The following is a 24,904-nucleotide window of genomic DNA, read 5'->3' as shown; positions in this document are numbered from 1 at the left end:
ATTAAGTCTAAAAGCAAGCACATAGAGAATGGAGTGCAAGCATTTGAGAAATTTTATCCTTCACTGCTTTTAAACTGTAAACTTATCACTTACTTACTATAAAAAATGTAATCCATACAATCTTTCCTAAATGATACAATTTTTTTTTTTCCAGAAAATTTTCCCTTACTGATGATTCTGACTGGAGTTATTGGAGGTGTGGTCGTAATCATCGCCATAGCAATGGTCATCATCCTGTGTCAAAGAAGAGAAAAGAAACCACAAGGTAATACTCGTTTTCCATCTGTAAAATGCCAACAATTTGGAAATGATGTGCCAGATTTAAAAAAAAAAAAATTGGACTTGTTTGTTCACGAAGAACCTGGCCAGTACACTCACTGTCTGGATGTAGTGTCGTACACGAGCGAGGTGTGTACGATCAGTGGCGTAGCCAGGATTTGTGTATGGGGGGGTTAAGAAGCATGGTCCCCCACCCCCCCACCCAAATAAAGCAGGGGGTCCGGGGATCCACCCCCGGAAAAAATTTGGATTTTAAGGTGTAAAATAGTGCTATTTTAGTAGTTTTCGGTACTTAACTTTAAATATTGTAATGGTAAAAATATTATTAATTTTTTAATAAAAAACTATTTGAGTGATGAAGTAAGAAATTAATTAAAGATATTTTTATCAATCCAAGTGCCTTGTTTACGTCCACTCAAAATCATAAATCATGCTCGAAGCTCGACAATACAAAATAAAGGAGTAAAAATGGCTGGGTTTCGGCAGAACTGGCCTATTCCTGGAAACTATTAGCTTTAGCTTGGAGAGTTACCCAGTCACCACCTGCTTATAATTACCGCGCTGGTTAAATACAGTAGGTGTCAGATATTTGAAAGCTTGGGACCCGTCACGGCGTCACAACCTTATAGCTTCTGCTCGCGACAATGGGTAGGGGGAAGGGAAGGAGAATCGGTAGGGCTCGCTTACTCTTCCCCTCCAGTGCAGTGGCCGGTGATAGCAGTGAGACACCCGGGCTTTTAGCTAACCTGCTTTCAGTTAAGAAAAAATAATTTGTGGCTATGGGGGGGGGGGGTGGTTTAGAACCCCTAAAACCACCCCCCCCTTCCCCTTCCCCTGGCTAAGCCCCTGGGTATGATTGTACGGTTAGAGTATTGGACTCTTCACAGCGCGGATGTGATATGACACCAGGCAGGTGCCGGGAGTGTTGACGCGCGGGTGGTGGGATGCCCCAGGCGACTGCAGAGACGTGGAGAAGCAGTGCAAGGAGTCGGACCGCTCGTCCAACATCTCGGAGCTGAAGATGGAGCTGCGGACGGGCTCGTCGGTGAGCAACGTGCACTGCGAGCTAGAGTACGGGCCCGGGGACTCCGAGACGGGCAGCGAGAGCGTCGTGACCCGGGTGGGGGTGCCAGTCGCGCTCCCCGCCAACGGAGGGGAGCACCTGTACCCCCGCTACTCCGCGGAGTTCACCGACCCCACCTTCTCCCCGAACAAGGTGAGCCGTGTGCCGTTCTTTATTGGCATGTTCTCCACATTCACAGATCTTCAGTGTTCAGTTCCATGTCATGAGCTGCCTAGGACAGCGCCTAGCTTCCTTTCCACGTTGTTCTCGAATGTTTAGAGCCCAGGGTTTTCCCTGTGTCTATGCAGGTTTTACCTGGGCTCAAATTATATAGTTTTTCAGTCTAGAATAGTCAGTGAGGGGAGTCAGTCATGGCGCCAATCGCTGCCATGGCTAGCCAATCCCCCTCCTAGCACATGATGCATGCTACCCCTCCTGCATGGCTAATACCCTGCATGATTAGAGCGTATGGGCTTCGGCCTGAGACGCACCCGGAACCCTCTGCAACACATTTAGTTTTTAGTTAGGTTAGGAAAGAAAAAAAATTAAATCTCGAATGTTTAACCAAGTCACTGAATCCTAGTCCACTACCAACCGACACATCACAAGCCTGACCTCGTACACTTGTACACTGCCGACGCATCACAAGCCACATCTCGTTGTTGCTTGTTCCAGGACGGACAGAACAACAACGGCTACGTCCCGTACGTGGACTACGCGCGGGACTACAACCCCCCTCCGCCCGTGGAGAGCCGCGAGGCGCCGGCGATAGACCCGCGCTACTCGGCCGCGTACGGCAACCCCTACCTGCGCGGCGCCGGCGCGGCGCTGCCCGCCCCGCCCCCCTACTCCTCGTCGGCGGCACGCAACGGGGCGGCGCCCCAGGTGGCCCGGCTGCCCAGCTCGCCCACCCCCCAGTACATCGTGCCCAGCTCGCAGCCGGCGCCCGTGCGCCGCGGCACGCTCGCCACGCACGTATAATACACAGCCTCCTCCGAGTAACCAGGGTGCAGCGCGCGGGGGTTGTGCCCATCGAGTTCTCCGACACGGCGCAATAGCTACTCTCGCTTCGCTACCAAACTTAAATGTTTTGACGCGTTAGGTTTTTTTTTTTTTTTAACTAAAGAAATGCGTTCTTTCACATATTTTCTGAATAATTTAGTATCAGAACAACACCAAACATTACAAAGAGTATCGTACACTTTGCCAGCATACGTGAGAGTTGTTGCAGAACCAGAGGCTTTTGTAAACTAATAACAAATCTTGAAAATACTATGGTGAACCCCAAAAAAAAAAAAGCTTTCGAGTTTTGATTGCGTCATGCTGTTTACATAATGTCGTACATTTATGAGTTGTGACAGACCCGCATATTACATTATTGTATACGAATTCATGCAAGAGTTGATTACCATAGTTATAATAATGGTGGTTCATCCCAGAAAGCTGTGCTTCTCTCTCACTAAATAACAAGTCACATTTCTCTACAGGAAATAAATTTTAAAATTTGTCATTTTCTACAAAAACATTTGTTCTCAATATTGGGATAAATTTTGCATGTAATTCATATTGTTTACTTTTAACCACTAAACTTGCCCAAGTCAGGTAATGCTGGTGACTGTAACAATAATGCTGGCAAATACTGTGCAGCTGGATTCATTACTTTTAACTTGGCAACTTATAATTTGTACGGTTTCTTAAAGTTTTTTTTTTTTTAATCGGCAACGAAATGATGGTGAAAGGATGAATTCTCGATGATGCAACATTCACTGCGACTGCACCAAAAACCAAAAAGCCTTGCCTTTTCACGAGTACAATAGTCGTGTACTTGGTGTTTAGAAGTCTTCAGACTGTATCCACAAGATAATAGCTGCAGAGGTTTCAAACTATGAATCATCAGAGCTTCCAAGTTTATTTACTTCTCGTAGGTGACAAGGCGTATTGTTAATGATTAGATACATACCAAAGACTTTTTTCTTACATAACAAATTTTCTTCATTACGTTAAAGGGAAAAAATTAATAAACAGTTTCATTTTGAATAATGCCAGGCAAAAATGCTGTTGCATTTTCTTTCCATGAAAGATGGTAGCAAACAAGAATGAACTTGGCTTTGCCAAGCTTCACAGACTTCCAATGCTGTGTCCTGGAATTTACGTAAATGTTGCTTGGTGTTATTCGACGAAAGATCTCAGCCTGTGTCCTGCGCAAAGTGGAATACACTGACGTGTCCTGCAACGATGAAGCGTGTGCTCATAACGAAACACTGCTCGACTTAAAACTAAGTTTTGTTTTAGAACAACGTAAAATCAACGATGTGTGTGCATGATGATTGCTTGTATACTTTCGTTGATGTTATTGAATCTGTACTAGATGGGCTTTGTCGCTCTCCTCTGCTCCATGCTACCGAACTGGCACAACGTAGAGGACATCTTGTCTGTGATTACGACTTCTGCGTGTACTCGCTACGAACGAACCTAAACTTGTTTTCCATTAATGTTTTGTTTCACTTGGAGTTAAAAGTTGTTGTCATGAAAACTGATTTAATGTTAGAATATGTTTCTGGAAATTTAAAAAATATACAGGCCTAATGACTCAATTTTTTTTGGGGACAATGTTTTCTTTACTGAAGTAAATAAAAAGTGTTTTGAATGTTTAATACAATGAAGTAAGGTCTGATGTAACTAGTTGCCAAATGGCTTTTATCAACTTTATACTCCATGTCAATTCAATGCAAAAAGCACTGTTATGTTCCGTGACATGAGCAGCCAAGTGTTAATATCATGTGATAGTTGTTGAGTATGAAGTTGGTATTTTTATACTGTAGTTGGTAGCCAATGGACTGCCAGTCCTCTCCCGTCCCTTCAGCTGCTGAAAATAGTCGTTATCGGCATTACTGTGGCGACTGCTGACTTGTGTGAAAAAGCGTGATTGTACCACTAATCGATTTTGTGTTGGCTCGATTTGCCTGTGTCCGATGCCAACATCTGCACAGCAGAACACGTGTCTACTGAATGCGGAATTAAAAATTCAGGAAAGTAAGGATATGTTAAAAACTTAACAATTTTAATAAATAACACTGGTACTGTCAAATGCTCAAAAGTCAGGATACCTAAATTTTAATTTCATTTAAAGTAATTTAATATTTGGATAAGTTATACCTTATCAATAGCGTACAGCTGTTAAAACTCACTGAAGCAATACAATCGTCAATTTTCAGCATTTATTAGAGCATCTCAGACAGCATTTCTTTGTAGTCCAAATGTGCAAAAAGAACAACCAGACTAAATTTTTGATGTTAGAAATATCAGCTCTAATAACTTGGACTTGCTGATTATAAAGTTGTTACAGACTTATCCCTAGGAGTAAACTGCAACGTGAAAAACCTAATCGTAAATTTTTCTGGGCACCGTATTCCTGAAATCAGCAATTGCCAATATTTAGTGAGCTCAAGTTTGTATTTTTCTATCTATGATGTCCTGTTTTGAATCTATCAACACCATGTTGTGTATGTTTTGCAGTTGTGTAGATACATAGTTTCAATTACTGGTAAAAAAATATGAATTTTTTTTTGTTGGGGGGGGGGGGGGGGGGAAGAAAAGAGAGGGGACTGACTCAGATAATTTTTGTTAATTTCAGAAATTTGGCCTAAAGGAAAAGATTGAAGTTGAAACAACGATGAGATATTACACATCAGAAATTATTTGTTATACTAATTTAATTTCAGATACTGTGTCAAATTGTGTACTTCCAATTATGTTACCTGATTCTATTGTAAAATATTTGCCTGCTTCCTATGTCCTCCTCCCCCCCTTTTTTTTTTAAGTGTTTGAACATACTCATCTTATGTAAAATACATATCTTTGAATTATCCTCTTTTATTTTATATGGACAAAAAAGTGATGGATTTTATAAGATTGAGAAATGTGTTGCATTTTTTTTTTTAGCATGGCAATCTGTTGAACTTTTTTGAATGTATGAGTAGGTTTGCTTCAATTGTTGGCTGTATCTGTTTCAAAAACTGATTTTGTGATTTACAAATCTGTAAAGAAGATACTAAACATCCATTTTGTAAAAAATTAAATACTGTGAATATGTATAAATTAAAAATTCTTGTTTATAGGTTGCTTCCTGTGTTTTTTTTTTTTGTTTATAATGTATTCAACATGTGTCGGTAAAGTCACTTATCAGCGTGCTAGATTTGTGATTAAGTTGGCTTTTCTCCCCTCCTCCTTGCTTTTACAGGTAAGGTGGGCATGGCCTAAATGCTAAGGTCAGTCCAATCCGTAGAAAAATTTATCATGATGCTCACGTCATACTTAAAATGCTGATGCTAATCTAGCATGGGTTTTAATGGAAGTATTGTAGAAAATGTAATGCTAGAGTGAAATACAGCTGATCCAACAAGAGCACTAGAAATAAAATTAATCTATAAAAAATTGAAGAACACACTTTAATTGTTGCATGAACTAAAATGTAAAAAAAAAAATCATTAAATTTAAGTAATTTGTTCAACAGCTACAGAATTAACTAAAACTCTGTATAATGAAATTTCTGTAAGCTTAAAATAAGAATCAAGTAATCAACAAAACAATTAATTTTAATTAAACAAAAGCAATGGGTGCTCTCTTCTTTCTCATAATGACCCTGTCCTAACGAATAGACATTAGTGGTAGAAAATTTATGGAGACTGATATCAAACACACCTTTTTTTTTTTTTTTTTTTCGTTCCAATGAAGTGTTTTGTTTATTACTTGATTCTTATTTTTAGCTTATTAAAAAATTTCACTATACAGAATTGTTATATCTATTGCTGTTGAACAAATTACTTAAATAAAATTTACTTGCTTTACTTTATTTTACTTTTTAGTTTATATTGATAGTTTTTTTTTTTTTTACTTTTTAGTTCATGAAGAATTATTTTTTTTACATATAAATTTCTTTAAAGGCACTATAAAATCAATTTTCAAGGTACCAAAAATTTCGGAGGCAATTCACAACCCCTCCCCAGGAGATCCGATGGTGCCTTGAGGCCCCAGAAGCACGTCAAAATTAAAATACTTTAATTGTCACAACTTTTCAAAAATCAGGCAAAAATGACCTCTCTTGGGGGGGGGGGGGGGGGGTGTCGAGGTCCCCGAATGGCTCGGAAAAAGGATTGACTCAAAATTTTGTGGCTTTGACCTTACCCTCCCTCCCTCCCTCCCCCCAGACAAAACAAACAAAAAAAATAACTAAGGGAAAAAAATATACTATGTATATAAAAATACAAGTAACATAGCTACAAAAACAAAGACATGAATACATGATAACTTTATGTTATGTACCTTTATTTCTGGTCGCTACTTTATCAATAGGTGCCCCTGGCAGTCAGTATTCAAGTTTCTTGAAACAAGACAAAAACTTTAAATGGATTAGCATAGTTTATTTTCTAAACCTGCAGTTTTGAATTAATCCACATAACATATTTTACTTGAACTAAGTTAATTACATAGCATTTTTTACGATTTTCTGGCAGGAAATAATGGTAACTTTTTTTTACTTACAAGGAACTATTTAGTCCACACAGTTCTTCACTTACAGCCCACAATTTTTCTGCAGTTTCCTCATCTATTGTGGCTTTCGACTTGTAGACAGCACAGTTTCTATACATCAGCCCTGAAATTCCTTCCAACGATTCCTCTGTAGCACAATGCAAGACCGTCTCAGCGCCCTGGAAAAAAAAAAGATCTTTATAAGGGACTTTTCTCATTTTGGACCTCTGCAACTGCAAAAAAAAAAAAATATATTATTTTCACTGCCTGGTTAATTTCCCCCTGGCACTTTAGCGATTCTGCCCGGTACTTTAAGAAAAGGAGCAGTGAGTGCCTTCCTTCTGAAAAGAAGCCTCGGAGGAAAAGGAAGACCTCTGCACACGGCTCGAAGGATCGGAGACAACTCCCAACACCAGGGCCAAACAGCTGAGAAACAGTACAAAAGGCTTTCTCGTATCTACTGAAGACAAACATATTGGTGCAACTCATGTTGGACGATGACCCTTACAGTGAAAATGTTTGTTTTGTAGCAAATGAAAAATCAGTGCTTTTCCCACAAATGGTAGCAATCAAACAGCTAAAAATTATCATTCATGGTGACTGACTTGCATACTTGTTGTGGTTAGAATGTAGGAAGCCCCTACAATTAAATTGGCTCAGAAGAGCCTCCCTTAAATACTGTCTCATCTCCTATGTTCTTACAACCGGGAGTGAATAAATACCCGAAAGGCAAAGTGTAAGGCCAATTCTAGCATACTACAGGATCATCCAGAATGATTTCCGAGATTATCAACTGCTGTGTAAAATAAATATTAAATGGATATATATGTGTATTATCTTAAAATGTTTATTTTTATCATTTAATTATTATCTTGCTATTGTGGTAGTTCTGCAATTGACTGACGAATCCAGGTGGTCCACAGGTCGATTGTCCTCGCACACACGTCAAATACGTATCGTTTTACAATATAAACTAATATATTGGTTTATACACTTTATTGGAAATAAAGTTTTTTATTGCAGTAACCAAAGTTTCCTTTGCATCCTTAGAAACATTTATGTTACTTGAACCTAAATTGGAATTTTTTTAATGATTTGGGCATACCATGCTATCTCACCAAACATTATTATACAAAATGAAAATGTTATACAATTTTAAGGGCCAAAGTACTACTTTATTGTAATGAAACTATTTTGAATGCAAATGTACCTCATGTGCTTAACTTAAACCTTCATACAATTTTTTATTTATATTTTTAGATAAATGCAGTAAAATGATTTCTTCTAGCTTAAATAATAAAATTTTTAGCAGAAAACATTTTAGTAACAAGCAAAGCATAACTGGCTGTAAATTACACTGGTATGTTCCTTTCTTTCATGACTAGTTTCATGTGTGAACCGAGGGCTAACAGCCAAGACCGTCGATTAATAAATGAATAAACAGCTGGGAATGAGAAAGAGTCATAATGAAACATGATAGAGCTTTTACGAAATAAAAAAAAAAATGTGAGTGTGTCTTTCAGTACTTGCCTCTGTTAATGAGCGAATTCATGTGTTCTCATGTTGCAAATTAACTTATAATAAGAAACTCTGAGACAAAGTAAAATGTAGAATCTTTTTTTTTAAATAATTCAGAGCATGATAAAGTTTCAAAAAGTTCTCATTTTAGGGAAAAACAGTAAAAATTGTTCCTCTTTATAAATAAACCCAAATATGATTCTGTTTATCAAGATAGCAGCACTTGATTTCACAGGGCTAGCCAAACAACAGGAGTACCAAATGCCTTAATGCTGAACCTGCGACATTTTCCCCTGGATTGGCATTATCATCACCCGTGTTTTAGAGGTTATACTTCTTTAAGTGCATTGAGAATGAAATTTTATTATGCACCAGAAATGCAATGAAGTAAGCATTACACAAAAGAAATATAACAAGTTGAAAATCCAATGTGCATACATGCAGAACTGCAATAGTCATGCGCCACTATCACTAAGATAGTGAACCCAAGTGTGGCAGCACCCGTATATATTAACTCTCGTGAACATCTGGGGATATACTAAGCTTTTGGTGTGCCAAAGTAAACTATATGGTAACAAAGTGAAACTATCCTGGAATAATTTATTAAAATTGTATAGTTATAAGAAGATATAATCGCAACTTAAAAAATACCTAAAATTTATTATCCAGGAAAATAGTGTTGGAACAAACATAGCGTCAACGATGTTTAACAATTTCTTCGATCTCTAAAACATTAGGTATAAACACTGCGCTATATTTCAAGTATTTTTTCAAACTAAAAGTTGCAGTCCTATAAATACTTTAAAACAAAATTAATCTGAAACATTTTAATACACATATTATAACACAAAGTATTTTTATGTATGATTGTTTTGCTTTCACGACAGGAATCAGTCTGTAATTACTTCCTACAAACAATCCTTAACCTTATTTCGTTGATTTTACAGTCAAAATTTCACTTAATTTCAATGTTAACTGAAGATTGTCAAAATTGTAATGCGTATTTTTTAAGTTTTCATTTCTTTTCATGACTAAAAATTATAACATAAATACTAGTTGTACTATTATAAAGTATACTTTGACCCACAATCACGATGTTCGGGAACGTTAATCTATTTGTATATAGGCTACAGATGAATTACAGGGGTTCACCATCTTTTCGAGATTTCTGAGACTTCCACAGATGGCAGCACCTTGTTTACACATTTCCGTCCTAATCAACTTCCTTTCCTTTCAAAAAATTACTTTTACCAAATGCTGAATAACAAAAGCTTAGATGTTCACAAATCAAACAAAATTACAGGACCCTTATTAAAATATGTACATCACGATAATAACTTCCTTATTAAGTTATTATGATTTTCAAAAACTTGTGTTATTTTCTCTTTACGTACGTGCGGACGAAAGATAACATCCTACAAATGGTGTTGAGAAGACAGTACTATATTTGTCCCCTCCTTAGCAGTCTCACCCGCACACAACTGCAGACGCCAGGCTTCAGCTACGAACTGTCTGCTATGATGCATGCATGTGGACAACAGACTCCTTGCAGGTCCAGACAGCTCCTGGTGCTGTTCATGGAGTACATTGTCGTCACCATGTCTGACGACCTCGCTGTAGGAGAGCTGACCGGCCCAGGGAACCTGGCTTCCGGCACTCACCTGCGCTGCGGTCCTCAAGGCGTACAGGGCTACCGGCGCGACCAGGACGTAGTGGTACCACCGCACGGGGGTGTGGCGGAACAGGCCGGTGTAGGTGAAGCCGGGGCAGAGCACGTGGGCGTCCACCCCGGAGCCCTGCAGACGCCTGGCCAGCTCCCGCGTGAACAGCACGTTGGCCAGCTTGGAGTTGCAGTAGCCCGGGTTGTGGCGCCCGCCCCCCGCCGGGAAGCCCCTCTCGCCCCGGGGATCGTCCAGCTCGATCCTGCCGCGCTCGTGCAGCGTGGACGACACCGTCACGACCCTGCAACGCACCTCCTGGCTTCATGTTCCACCTAGAAGATCCGTTAATGGTCGAAAATATCATTCAAAATTGTAAGTATCAAGTTCTATAATATATAAATTAGTAAAGGGGAGGGAAACTAAGTCTTAAATGTCACCTACGGGAAACGAAATTGAGTTTAACATCTTGTCAACGAAAGGTGATGAGTAGAGACCGGAAAAATTCGCGGATTCATTTCACGACAGCCTGAAATTTGAATAGTTATACCTCAGTGCTGCCTCTACTATTGGCTCACAACTCACCTGGACGACTCTGGGTCAGTGAGAAACACTCAACCGAAGCTGTATCGAATCACAGGCCGCTACGTTGGGACACCTTCACAAGACAGCAGCCAATGAGAGGGTGACATGTAGAACTATAAAGTTCATCCTAGAGGTCATTGAACCCGCGAATTTTTCAGGTCCCTAGTGATGAGACGTCAATAGAGCATTGATGGAATGAATAAGCGGGGGAAACAAGGGTATCCCAAGAACATCCACAGGCCAAAGCAACGTCTCCCACACTTCCCTTCGGCAGAAGAGTGATCTGACCACTCTACCACCTTGGCCACATTACTCGAAGAATTCTCACGATAAGATCATGGGGAGGGCAACAGCACTATAAAGATCACAAACATTTGGGTAAAATAATAAAAACCTACTGATCAGCTTAGTCAAATATTTACTTAAAAAAAAAAAAAAAAAACCTCTATAATGATCACACACAAAATAAGGTGAAAAAGAAAAATATACTTTTACCTTACAACTTGCATGTTACCTTCACTTTTACTGTATTCACTCTTATAACATTATGTGAGATGTCACGATTACTATCTAATAATATTTGTAGAAATTGTTTACACTGTGTGACCTAATGCAAGTTACCTAGGTAATACTAATGCACAATGAGAGTATGATTAAACACAAAGTGTGTGTGTAAACCTTTCATTACTTATCAGGATCATTAATGCAGATGAAGAGTGTAGTGTAGAGTTGGAAATGGCAAAATGCCAGCATATTAAACAACACACAATTTGAACCAACCAATCAAACAGCAGCCTACCTTGCAGGGGCGCTCTCTCGCAAGCGAGGGATGAGCAGATTGGTCAGCAGGAAATGGCCTAAATGGTTCACGCCAAAATGTATCTCGAAACCTTCTTTTGTTTTGCAGTTCTTCTCTACGGGGATATAGACCCCTGCGTTGTTGATGAGAACGTGAATTTTTGGGAATTCTTTTAAAACTTCAGACACAAATTCTCTCACTGACATTAATGAAGAAAGATCAAGATGTATTGGAATCTGAAATTTAAAAGAAAAATATATTATTAGTTCCCGGTAACAAAAAACATTAAATACAACCAATCATTCATTCTCAGTAAATCCTAATTGCAAAGTGAACATGTGTGAAATGTACCATGTATTTTTAAAGTTGGATATCATTTACATTTAGGCTATAGTGCAATGATGTTTATAATATGCCAAAATGACTTGTTATAGTTCCAAAATACAACTACGCTCTAAAGATGAGGCCACACAGAAAGCTAGCTACGTTCTTTGTACCAGGTGGCCAGACAGGATAGTCTACTTCGCGACATCAGAGAGACGCATGCGTGGGATTCGAGTGATGATTCCGACGATAATATTCTGCTGGCTCGCGCAGTATGTGAACGTAAAAAGAAATTAGTTCATGGAGTCAATTCAAAAAAATATAATTTTTGAACATTTCATCATTTGATGAAGCAGGTGCATGAAGATGAAGCCATATTTATGGATTATTTCAGAATAAATACAACTCAGTTTGATAGCATTTTATTACTCATGAAGAATAAAATTGGGAAGAAAAATCTAAATTGCAGGAAAAGCATTTTAGCAGAAGAACGAGTGACTATTTGCTTGAGGTCAGTAAACATTGATTTCATGACAATATAATTCTTTAACGATTAATCATCAACAAAATAAAAGGAAAATTAATAAAAATAGGAATTCAAACCAACAATTATTATTTCCTTAACACACAGCATTAGTGAACCTCCCTTTAAATCAAATCCCAGGCATTATCCCGTATATCCTGCTTCCTATAGCCTTCTATTGATTTATTCCATACACATTGATATTTTCGTACTTCAATAAAATTTTCAGTCGACATGAGACCAATTTTAAAGCAAACACAAAGTACCGCACAATTCCACACCAAAATAAATGATTTTGTTTATTTGCTCATCCACAAAGTCAGCGACGTTTCAGAAAAACCAGCCGAGAACCAAACACCTGGCAACGTCGCCAACGTAACAAAAAACACAGCTTTGTGTGGCCAGTGTCACCCGAGATAAAGCTGGCTACATCACAAACATAGTGCCCTGTGTGGCCATAGCTTTAAGGACATTTCAATAAAAAAATAAACAAAAACTTCTTTATCAAAAAATATATTGACATCCCAAAATTTTCCCCCTTTTGTACCAAATTTCATTTTTTTGCAAATGCTTAATTTTCTTTTTTAAAGGAAAAATAAAAAGGCATGGTACTTTTAAGTACTTCTAACACTGCTTCATTCATTATCAAGCAAAAGCAGTTTTTTTCTAATTGGATACATTCTCAATAGTCTGGTCAAATTTTTTTAAGATGGAAGATGCTTAAAATCATTACAATGAAATTGGAAACTAAAACATTGAAGTAACTTAATCACATAACGTCTAAAAACAAGACATGTGCCTACTAATTACTGAGTTAGTGCTGAGGCTGCCATTAGGTGGCTGTGGAATTCCTGATCTGCTCGAGCTCCAGAGGTAAAATGGTGCACAATTGTGACAAAACGCATTAACATAGGGGCATTCCATATCAAAACAACCAATAAAATAATTATTTTAAACCTTGAGGTTTTCAAAATGTATTATATTTGGTGATTGTGTTCTACTCATCAGTATGACCAAAAAGAAAAAATTAAATTTTTTTTTGACCTTTCATTTTTGATCTATAAATTTATGAAAACTTAAAAAAAAAATATTGTAGGAATGTTTTAAAATTTTGAAAGCATGTAACTCTAAAACTGTTTATCCTGGAAAGCTCAAATTTATACCACTCTCTTTAGAATTACAAGGGCTTTAATTTGACATATAACTTGAGTGTATCACATCAACTTTATATTTTTTCCAAAGAACTCAAAAAATGTTTTTTAAAAACAAAAATAAATTTTTTTAATTTTGATGAAAAAATATATATTTTATACCCTACTTGTTTAGTTAAAAAAAACTTGCGTTACTTTTTTATTTAAACATGTTTTAATAATTTATTCTCCATCATACCATAAAAATTTACAAAGGAAAAGTTAGGTCTAAATGTGATAATAGTTTCTGTGGTAAATATAACAACTGGACATGTATCAAACTGGACATGTTTTGTTCCTGTCTCAACTCTCAACTTGCAACGCCTAGTCAGCTTCCTCCTGCTAGGACTCTTGTCTTCAGTCACTGTGTTGTGAGCTGTCTCTGAGTGAACAAGTGCTCTGTGCAAGTTCATATACAACTGGATAAACCGTGTGGTAGATACTGTTGCAATCCTTGTAATAAAGACAGGCATTGGGTAACTACAAACCTCAGGAATGTCACACCATGGATGACAAAGCTAAGTGATATTATTGAAGGAGGAATGAAAATTTTCACATCTTGCTACTTAAGAGTTAAGTAAGAAACTCAAGTTCTGAAAGCGATACAAATATTCATGATGAACCATTGCCTGAAAATGTAAATACAAAACCAGGCTGCAGCAAAGATGATCCTGCGTATATGGATATATAATCAGGTATAGATATTTTAAATGACTCATTGATTGATATTAGGAGAAATAACTGTTGTTAAAATAAAATAAAAAATTCAAATAAGAAATACCACAAAGAAAATCTTGACACAGAAGAGGATAACAAGAATCCACCTGACAACTCTCAGACAGAAATTCTTGATAAGCTAAAAGAAAAATTTGCAATAGCAAACAAGAGTGAAAAACTTCAGATTTTAACAATTTTACCAACCAGTTGGTCTTGTGCAAGAATGGAACATGAATGAAGTATTAGTAACTATATGGTGAGTAAAGCATAAAAACTTGAAGAAAAGGGAGTGCTGCTATAGACACCTGATCCAAAACCTGGGAAAACTACCTCGCGAATCAGGTGTGTTGGTAACGGAATTTTATGACGACGAAGTGAGTAGGAAAAAGCCTGAGAAAAAAAATGTCTCCATGTGTAAGGACACTGAAAATAAGGCAATCCATGTTCCAAAAAAGGTCAATTTTGGAAAATTTGCACGAAATTCAGAATATTTACAAAACAAATTCCCTTAAAATTGGCTTTTCAAAGTTTTCAGAACTGAGGCCCAAGAACTGCATTACTGCTGGTGCCAGTAGCACTCATTCTGCCTGTGTTTGCTCTGCACACCACAATGTAAAACTCATGTTTTCAGGAGGTAGGTTAAATAAATTGACACTTCCTAAGGATTGGTTAGTTCATATACTTAATGTGATATTGTCAGAATGATATGTTAAATTTTTAATTGAATTTATTTTTATTTTTTATTGAAGTCTTTCATATGGGCCAGTTGTACAAAGACAGAGAAACCGAGACGGATCTCATGGAACAGAGTATCTACAATAAATAAATGGCACACATGCAGACACGGACCATGGATCATGGGTGGAAGATTCAGAGAGTGTGGAGAAGAATGGAATGAGGAAAGAAAGCATTCCTTATGAGGATGGGAAGGAGTGGAATAGGATTCGGGGAAAGATACTGGATGCGAGAAGAGGAAAGGACTTGAGGAAGAGCCTTCAGAAATTGGACAAGTGGGGGGGGGGGGAGGGAGGGGAGAGATTCCTTGCTACAGAGCAGAAGCCCAATTGCAAATGTAACTAACAATCAACAATCTAACACACACTGAGTTTTTTTTTTTTTTTTCAATTTCCATGTGATTTTGTTTCAACTAGGAAGTTTTTTGTTTAGGAAAGATTTTGGGGTAAAAATACTTATTTAAATATGTAATAATAAAGAAATTATTATTTTTACCCCAAAATTTCTCAAAAATTCGAAGTTTTTTTTTGTTTTAAAAAACCACATGGAAATTGACTGACCCCAAAAATTTTCATAAAAGATTCTACATTCATATTTACCCGGTGTTAAACGTACCAATTCACCTGATGATGTTTCATGTCTAATATCTTCTATCGCATTTCGAGCACTGCTCAAATCCCTGCAGGCCATTATGACACGAGCTTTCCTTTTCACCAATCCTCGGGCAGTTTCTTTGCCTATCCCTGAATTGGCTCCTGTAACTATAAAAACTTTATCTTGAAGAGAAGACTGCGATTTACACTTCCCCCATTGTTTTTCTTGCCATTTCCGTATCAAACCGGCAGCTACTATAACGACTGGAAATATAACGTACAATACAACAGTAACCATGACTAACAACAACGCATTCGATCAAAACCAACTTTGGACAAATATTGTAGAATATTTCTACAATATTTGCTTTGGATCAAAACCCAAAACCAAAACAATTTTCAAAACAATATAAAACAGAATGTTTGATAAAACATAACAAAACAAAATTCCCTTTAACTTAAAATGCCTAGAGTTTTATATGGCCTAGAGTAAGGAGTACGAAGCAGAGATGTTAGAAAGTAGCCCGATGATGTTGGTATAACTGCATCAGCTTACCCACTATTAAAAACTACATTATAAATAGGATTAAGGAAGGTAATTAAATTTGTGGAAGTAGTCATTTATTGCTCTGAAGCCATGCTAATTAATAGATATTCTATTTTTATTTTAAAGTCCAAAATTTGAATATAAGTGCATTCGTAAGGGATATCCCAATTAACTTTTATTACAATTTTATTCATTACTAATATTTACATTACTAATAAATAATTGAACTTTAAAATGTCTGATCACCAATCACTTGCTTTTAAAAATGTTTATTCGCAAGTCTCTCAATGTCTGTCAAGTTCCACAGTTCGCACTCCTCACTGGAGCTAGGCTCAACAGTGATTCGCCCCTTACCAAGCGCCTGTCCAAACACACAGTCTCGCGCCACAGTCGCACTCACACAGACCCGTCGCTATTCATCGCGCCACTCTCGAGGTGGCCTCTCACTCTCTTCGCCGATGTCGCACTTCCCTTCACTCACGAAACTGTCAGAACTCTCGGAACTCCCGCGGAGGCTGTCGTCGCTTATATACCTGTGACATCCTTCTCGAATGGACGAGAGCAGCTGTGATATGTCGCGTCATACAAGGCCGACATGACACCCGAAACACTCAGAAAGAGATGCTTATACATTTCACTCCTCCAGTGGCTGCTGTAAGCCCAGAATTCCCAGGCTGCTAAAGGTAACAATAGCCCTGGGCATGATCGTGCAGAGGGGGTGGGCAGCGAGAACCCTTGTAATCCGGCCAGGCAAGTGTGATTAAGTAAGATTATTTTGACGACGTTAGGGCCGTTCCCGTGGTTCGGAGTCGCTGCCCAACTGCTCCGGTAGAGAGGGTACGTGCCACGTGGCAAGGGAACTACCCTAACTTAGGTGGAATAAAAGAGTTTTGACGTTAAGGTGTGTTTAATGCACACGTCACACTGTACATGGGCTGTCACGGCTCCCCTCTGTGACAGTCCATCAGGGCGAGGCCCGGCTCCACGCACCTTGAGCGCGACACGACACTACCAGTGACCTGACTGGCGGTGACACGACAGTGACGCGACTGACAGTGGCGTGGATGACGGTGACGTGACTGGCAGTGACGCGATTGACGATGACATGAAAGACTGACGTAACTGCCGACGCGAACGACGGTGACGTGACTCCCGGTGACGTGATTGACGGTGACGTAACTGACGACGCGAACGACTGACGGTGACGTGACCTTCGCGACCGCGCTCTCTCATGCCACTTCGGCGACTGACTCCACCCACGCTCCGCGACGTCTCAGCGGCCTCCCCCCTTGCCGCGTGCACATGAATCTCCCCTCTTTCCTTCGTGTGCGAGTGCGTGGAGCCACATGGTCACAGGCGGGGAGACGCGACTCAGTCGCCCGGGAAACACATTTTATCCGTTTTGAACTCAACACAATATCAACACAACAAGACAAATAGATATCCACACCCTTACATAATTACATAAACAAAACCTGTTACACTTTTGCGCACGGGCGCCGGCGCACACGCAAGCCTGAAGCAGCGACGGGCAATAATGGCCTCAGCGAGCCGGAGGAGCACTTGGGACGACGTCAATTTATTTGTGATGTAAATATTAGTAATCAATAAAACTGTAATAAAACCTAATTGGCTTTTTTATTTGTGAATATCTACAATAAAAGTGCAATATTACTATCCTATACAAAAATATTTTAAGTGTGTTTATTTTTACATTTTGATAGTATCGGTGGAGTGCAGAAGTTGGAAAAATATTTTTTTTTACCTTTCGAATAAAATATTTTGCCTGCAGCCATGAATCACATCCTGTAGTGACCTTGAAAGCAATGCTTTTATGGTTCACATGTCCCAGTGCAACCATGTCCATTTGTTTTCATAATGTCCTTTAATGATTCCCTACGGCATTTTAAAGCAGCAAATACTGCTATGCTTGGCGAAGGTAATTTCATTTTATCGATTCCCTTTACAAATGCTCTCTAAGAAACGTCTCTTGGAAGACTCTGAATTATTCCCCTCATAGTTTGGATTGCGACAGGTACACAAAGAATAGCTAGAAGGAAAACATGTTATGCTCTTGGTGTTTGAGCATTCGCTATGACATGAATAACGTTCGATAATGTGTGAAGTAATTCTTTCCATACATGTTTTTGTTATGCCTGAGACGTTACTTGACTTCTAGGCTAATTAATTGCCTTAGAAAATAATTATAAGAAAAAAGAGGAACATTTGATCAAACTCGCATTAGTGGTATACATTTAGTCTAATGTAGTATTACTAAACCCCTCGGTTACATTAAATAAGCTATAAGTTATAAAAGTATTGCTGCCAGTTATTATTGCAAAACCATTTGGTAATTTGTTTCAAAACAAAAATAGATCAGTGACTTGAAAATTTTGGTGCTGTGATAAAGTCGTATGATTAGTGATCCATAGATCGCGGGTTCAATTACCGAGCTGGTCGGTGTTAGAAAAGGTTGATAATGATGAAGATGTATTCTCTATAGAATGTAAAAGCAGTTGAACTAGTGTAGCGGAATTATTAGTAAGCAGTACACATGTAAAGATACGAACCTAACTTTCTTCTATGTAAAAAAAAAGGGGGATATTGTCATCTTAGAAATGCATTTCTAAGGGATTCACAAGTGCTCCGGATAGTGCAAAGGCCAACTATCAATACTTTACAAGTAGAAATCTATCGCGAAGCAATCAATTCCTACGGCAGTAGCCAGGATGCACAATGATACCAATGAATAAGAAATCAAACAGCTGTTTGATCCTAGTCTTATTTATTAAGAAATCACTTTCAGCACTCTTCGGAAACCAATTACAGTGAAGATAAAACAGGCTACAAGTCTTAGGATAAAACAGCTTTCTATCTGCTTTCAAATAGGAAGACTAAGGTTTATATAACTCTGAACAAGTTTCTGATTAATTATCATCAGTTGTTCAAACTGTACGTATAATTTTAAAGTTTAATGTCTTTCCACTCTATAGTTCTCATATTTACCATTATTTTAACTCCAGGAAGCACATTCTGCTGCAATGGTACACATCCGATTGAAGATTTTCTTACAGAACTGTTGAACTCTATATCGAAGAAGCATTTGACTTTTTTTAATTGCATCGTCGTTGTAACCCAAAAAAGCTCTAATAGAATTCTGAAACATGAAAAATTAGAACATCCAGTTTATTATTTTCTTGAACCTAAAGGCGATCTTGGGAACTCAGTATATCTTGGGTTCAACGACGATCTAACGCAGAGCATTTGGGCGCCAAACTACTCATTCCAGAAAATTATACTGCATACCATGAACGAAGGTTGTTCGTCGTATATTTTACAGACGGCAAAACCTAAGGCCATTCTCACGATGTTAGCAGATTTACTTCGCCGTAGCACGAAGAGAATGGAGAGGAAATTCGTTTTCCTACCTCCTATTGATGTTTTCACTACAAGGCCTCACATGCGCAACGAATACACAAACGAAAGTGACATTTTTTCTATGAATGAAACAAGCTTCATACCAGACCTGCTACTTCTCAGACCAGTGTTCCCTGAACACGTGGAAAACACTCCAAGAGCTGGCTGCTATCGACAGGCGGATCAAGGAAATCACACCGCTCAAGCACAGGTTGAACTTCCCACTCACCACGTGCAAAGGGCCGGAATGCTGTTATCAGTGACGAATCGCGTACCAAACATTTCGCGTGCACATGTTAACTTCAAAGAGGATTCACGAGTGAGGTCGGTGAATGGCACCACGAGGGCCCAGATGGAGCGCTGCAATGCTCGGAACCTCATTCTCTCGGCGGCACGTGAGCCCAGACATCATCGGGTGCAAGAAGGCCTCGTCGTAGAGGCCCTCACACACCGGTACAAGCACCCAGACCCATCAGGCACCCGGGTGCTGGCGAGGTGGCCGGTGGCCGCCCAGGTGCAGCGGCATGCATGGGACATGTTCCCCGACAAGCTGGTCGACCTGGGAGGCAGGCCACTGACCGTCGCGGCCATAGACTACCTGCCCTACTCCGTCATGGAGTTCTCCGGCCAGCAGGGAGTGGACGATGGCACGGAGTTCCGCCTGCTGAGGGAGTTGGCGCGCAAGCTCAACTGCACATGGAGGAAGGAGTTGGACCCAGACAACTTGTGGGGAGAGGTGGAAGAAGATGGCACAGGTGAACTGCCCTGACTCTTACTTTACTTCTGCAAACACCTTCTTGGAGAAAAGAAAAATCTTTGTAAGAGATGAACCAAGAAAGAGAGAGACACCCCATTTCTTATTAATTTGTGGGGAAAATGCAAATAGGTCTTTCTAAAATAAATCATAAGTAAGGTGTGAGTACACAAACTTTTAATACTTTGCCATAATTTTATTGATTTGTATTTTTCTTATAGGAAACAGTTTTATATTATCAAACATTACTTAATTTACATACAAATCTTGTTTGCCCAGAAATGTACCTGCCCCAAACTTGCAGCAAGACCTTCAACTATACTATCATATATAGGTCAGGATTATTGCTTGATGGGCGGTATTTCCCAGATGAAATTACAAGCCTGGCCAGAGATGTTTCATATTGAAATTTGATCAGGACTGGCTATCATACTGACTCTTAGTGTTAAGCCAATTATATATAGATTGTAGGCTTCACGGCCAGAGCCATTGTGTGTTTATTAGTTCTGGGTTGAAGCCTAGTTTGTGAAGTACTTCTTCCACAGATAACTCGGAAGCCAAAAAGAACTTTATTCAAATTATTTGAGGCCATTTATAATCTCAGAAATCCCACCACCTTAAGTGTTTAGATGCTTAGTAATGGGATATTATGCACTTGTTTTCTGGCAGCGCAGGCAACGGCATTGCCGGGCTGGTGTCGGAGGACAGAGCGGAGATCGGCTTCAGCGCCATGTACCTGTGGCACAGCGTGTACCGCTTCGTGGACTTCACGTACCCGCACGCGGTGACGGGCGTGACGTGCCTCGTGCCACGGCCGCGGCTGCTGCCCGCCTGGAGGGTGCCCGTGCTGCCGCTCAGCGGCCAGTCGTGGGCGGGAGTCGTCGCATCGCTCGCCGTCACCGCAGTCGCGCTCCACGGCGTGGCCAAGGCCACAGACGAGTGCTTGGGTGAGTACTGCCCATCCCTGACTGCCACTGCTCTGTGATGCCTAGTGCGACCAGGCAACTGCTGCTGGTGCTGATACATTGGAAAGGGTGTACCAGGGTAAATAACTGAGGGGGAGGGTGGTCTGAACAGAACATCGCTCCTTAGAAGTATGGCTTTTGTGAATATATGAGTGTCATATGGGTGCTTTATAACTCGTGAAGGAGAGGTGGTTACAAAGAGACTGTGCCGTCAGCAGTAGGAAGCCATCCATCCCAATACCAGCCTGCTAAACCTACTTGTAACCTAGACGTATGACATGGTCAAACAATAGTTAGCTGCATACGTATGTACTCATAATCGGAATGTGTGGTGAACGTTAGTACTGGATTCCTGCTAGCACCATAGTGATATGTTCTCTGAACCAAGAACTGTATGTTTGAATTGGTTTTTTTTTTTTTTTTTTTTTTTAAGTTTTTCTAAACTTAGAGATGACAATATAGTGCCAAATACAAATTTTTTTCACAGGAAATTCAATACAGGTATTTAATAGTCAATTCACAAGACTAATACTGAGTAAACAGTATAAGATCTTTAACATGTTCTTAGATAAAAAATATTTAATATTCTCAATTAATTTAAGGCAAATTTATTCCCTTCATTTTTTGATGTTTAAATCCATTTTCTGTATGAAATAACAGCTTCCCCAGAAATAATCAAAACTCGAAACCCTAATCAGACATAGCCCGTTCCACAATACATTCTTGGTAGCACAGCTGTGCTTACGACTGCACTGTTCCAGGAATTGCAACACCCGGACGTTTCAACACATTCACCGACTGTGCTCTGCGCACAGTGGGGCTGCTTGTATTACAGATTCCAAGAGAAGATTTTCGGAATTTTCCAATAAGACATTTGACACTCTGGCTGGGATTCATGTACCTGCTCATCTCATCATCTTACAATGCTGGACTCTCATCCGTGCTGACATTACCAAGGTATTGTCTCTAGATGCCTTATGATACATTATTTCAATAAAAAATTAAAAATATATTTTTCATAATATTAATATAAACATAAAATGACCATGTTTAGAAACTAGCACTGCATAGCCAGAGTTTAAATCAATTGGGGTGCTGACTTTACGAATATCAGGTTATTTTCAAAACTATATCTGTAGCCGGAACACAAAACACAGACAAGAATTTAACATGTAGACTCTTATCTTCTTGTTGATGGGTCCAAAAAATTAAATTGTATTGTTAATCCTAGTATTAATGTTCTGTGAAACAATCTATAAAGTTCTCATCGAAGCAACATGCAGAAAAGGTTACATCATGTGTTTCTAACACAAATGTAATTTTTAAATGTGTAGATGTTTCAGCTGCCAGACAAATCAGATTTTGTCATCTTTACTTGGTTGTGAAACACTGTATAGTATATTTCTCATATTTTCTGTGACGAACATAGCATATTACAGTCATTAAAAATGAAAAGTGATTTTTTTCTTAATCTTGCATTTCAAAGCTAAAACATAGTTTACTCACAGTACATCATTAGAATCATTTCCAATGTACGTTCGTCAAAAGATTATTGCATAGAGGAAAATTGATTTAAAACCATTTCTTGGACAAACACAACTTTTTTTCTGACAGTCAGTTCCTTCTACGGAATTCTTGTCCAGACAGATGACATTGGCTTGTTCATCAGGTGTTGTGTCAAGTGTTGAGTTTCGAACCAGCAGTGACGTAGGTCCAAGGAGTCCAGCACGCCCCCAGGTACGCGCCGCCAGTAGACACGGTCCCGGACCTGGCCCGAAGCGGCACCCTGTGGGTCGCCAACCACGAGGCTTGGGTCACGTCCATCGTCGACGCTGAGGACCCGGACCTCCAGACCGTGGCCGGGAACTTCAGAGTTTTCAACGACAGCATCCTCGAGCAGAAGTCAGATGAAAGCCAGGTGGCATTTTCCATAGAGAGGTTGTACGGAGGTATTGTATCTTTTTTTTTTCTACCCTTACATTTCAGTAGATTCCAGTTTATGTTAATGTTGGCATAAACTATGAGGAACTACACAATCACCCTAAAATATCATCTACATAAAATAGTCACATCCTCCGAGATGTATATTAATAATTAATTTTTCGAATTCTAACATTCTAATATTTAACACAAATGACATAAATCCCTAAATGGCCATGCACTGCATTTCAAGACATATGGGAGCTTTTTATATATAATCAAACTAACCTGTTGAACAAATGACTCAACATCAAGAGGCAGACATCATTTAAAACAATAAAATATTTGTTTTCAAAGTTCATTCACATTAATTTTTTTATAGTTCAAAAAGGTCCCAAATTCACATTTATCGGTGTGGGCTGCATATCAAAATGTTTGCTAGCTAGGCCAACATAAAAAATAAATAGATATTAGTTTTTCGTGCTTCGCAGTTTACTTCAGCCGAGGACAAGGTTGCTAACTCGCAGAGACAAATTGCCGCGGAATAAATGCATTGTTGTAAATTTCACACTAACTTCCAAATATAAATGTGAACTTGTAAATATCTTGTTAAAACCTTTAAACGAACTGGGCAGAGAAAATTACTTGCATATTCGAAGTGCACGGCTGGCGATGCTACATATATACAGCAGGGTCGTAAAATTACGGCACCCAATTTCAACTGCAAATGTGCCTGGCGCACAAGGGCGTTAATCTAAGCATGGCTTAAAACCAGGTCACTAACGACGAAAACAACAGTCGTTACAAATTACTGACCAAGTTTGGGATTCGTGCTTCGAAGACTGTCCAGGGCGGTAGAACTTCAAGTATTATTTTAGTTTATCAATCATATTTTTTTTTTTACAAATTTCTCTCCAAAATGAGCAAAAAAAAATCATCATCATCATCTTGGTCTTAACGTTCTTGTTTTGAACTTAAAAAGTTTTTTTTTATTTTTTATTTTGTCATGTATGTTTTCTCTGGTAAGCGCAGGCAACTTCGCGGTGGGCGACTACATCCGGCCGGCGGCGGTGGGCCGCTACCGCCTCATGGGGCAGGACCTGTACCGCACGTACTGCACCACGGTGGTGCGCAAGGGGTCCCCGTACGCCCGGCGCTGGAACCGGCTGGTGCTGGCGGTGCTGGGGGCCGGGCTGTGGCGCCACTGGGAGGGCGAGGTGGCGCGTCGCTTCATGTCCCACCAGGTGCAGCTGGCAGTGGCCACGAGCGCCCGCCGGGCCAGCGAGGGTCCCAGGAGGCTGCGGCCGGAGCACGTGGGCGGGGCTCTCTTGTTCCTGGCCCTGGGGCTGGCCCTCTCTTCCTTGTGTCTCCTGCTGGAGCTGCTGTACCACTGTGTCCCGCCCTTACTGGCCCGAGGCTCCAAGAGTCCGCCCCGCTCAGCAATACACATCAAGTCTAGTCACATATCCCACTTAGGTGGCAGCAGGAAAAACAGACGTTGAAGAGGCGTTAAATTTTTTTTTTTTAGTAAATTATCATAAGTTATCGTAAGTTTTCTGCACATTATACTGGAACCACTATAATGGTGATTCTGTCGTTCTGAGCGTGCATTCATGTGTTGTAATTTATTTGTATTTATGGACCGTACTAGTTTGGCAAAGCCAAAAAAAACAAATCATCGATCTTTTTAAACAATTTTAATAAAGATATTGTACTTTGTATAAAAAAAAAAATACTGCTTCCTATTATGCTCGAAACAGAATATTCTGACATGAATTTTAGTAATTT

The 24,904-nt window shown here is 39.5% G+C and overlaps 3 protein-coding genes across 10 annotated transcripts in view; 2 read left to right on the top strand and 1 right to left on the bottom strand.

Annotated features, from left to right (window-relative positions):
• Nucleotides 1-4,928, top strand: part of LOC134537337 (irregular chiasm C-roughest protein) — a 331,140-nt gene extending 326,212 nt beyond the window's left edge. For all 7 annotated transcript variants that reach the window (XM_063377666.1, XM_063377665.1, XM_063377668.1 and 4 more), the window contains 3 exons: nucleotides 155-265; nucleotides 1,233-1,495; nucleotides 2,018-4,928. In XM_063377666.1, the coding sequence (XP_063233736.1) occupies nucleotides 155-265; nucleotides 1,233-1,495; nucleotides 2,018-2,323 (680 nt within the window). In that variant the 3' untranslated portion in view covers nucleotides 2,324-4,928. The remainder of the gene's footprint in view (nucleotides 1-154; nucleotides 266-1,232; nucleotides 1,496-2,017) is intronic.
• A 1,813-nt stretch (nucleotides 4,929-6,741) lies between these two features.
• On the bottom strand, nucleotides 6,742-15,962 carry LOC134537338 (retinol dehydrogenase 12-like). Of its 2 annotated transcripts, none has more exons than XM_063377672.1 (4): nucleotides 15,536-15,962; nucleotides 11,432-11,667; nucleotides 10,051-10,351; nucleotides 6,742-7,050 (listed from the first exon to the last, which is right to left on the bottom strand). In XM_063377672.1, the coding sequence occupies exons 1-4, from the start codon at nucleotides 15,809-15,811 to the stop codon at nucleotides 6,880-6,882; spliced, it is 984 nt and encodes a 327-aa protein (XP_063233742.1). In that variant the 5' UTR covers nucleotides 15,812-15,962; the 3' UTR covers nucleotides 6,742-6,879. The 2 variants fall into 2 exon arrangements, with proteins under 2 accessions (XP_063233742.1, XP_063233744.1); XM_063377674.1 differs by having other exon boundaries at nucleotides 10,051-10,382; nucleotides 15,536-15,938.
• Nucleotides 15,963-19,829: 3,867 nt separating this feature from the next.
• On the top strand, nucleotides 19,830-24,618 carry LOC134537227 (uncharacterized). The gene is made up of 5 exons (XM_063377492.1): nucleotides 19,830-20,232; nucleotides 20,906-21,178; nucleotides 21,958-22,153; nucleotides 22,934-23,145; nucleotides 24,149-24,618. Exons 1-5 carry the CDS (start codon nucleotides 19,830-19,832, stop codon nucleotides 24,616-24,618), a joined length of 1,554 nt encoding a protein of 517 aa, XP_063233562.1.
• The last annotated feature ends 286 nt before the right edge of the window (nucleotides 24,619-24,904 follow it).

Source organism: Bacillus rossius, chromosome 12, assembly GCF_032445375.1.
Source record: "Bacillus rossius redtenbacheri isolate Brsri chromosome 12, Brsri_v3, whole genome shotgun sequence".
NCBI lineage: Eukaryota > Metazoa > Arthropoda > Insecta > Phasmatodea > Bacillidae > Bacillus > Bacillus rossius.
The sequence above is the reverse complement of the archived record's forward strand: the minus strand, read 5'-3'. Positions and strand labels throughout refer to the sequence as shown.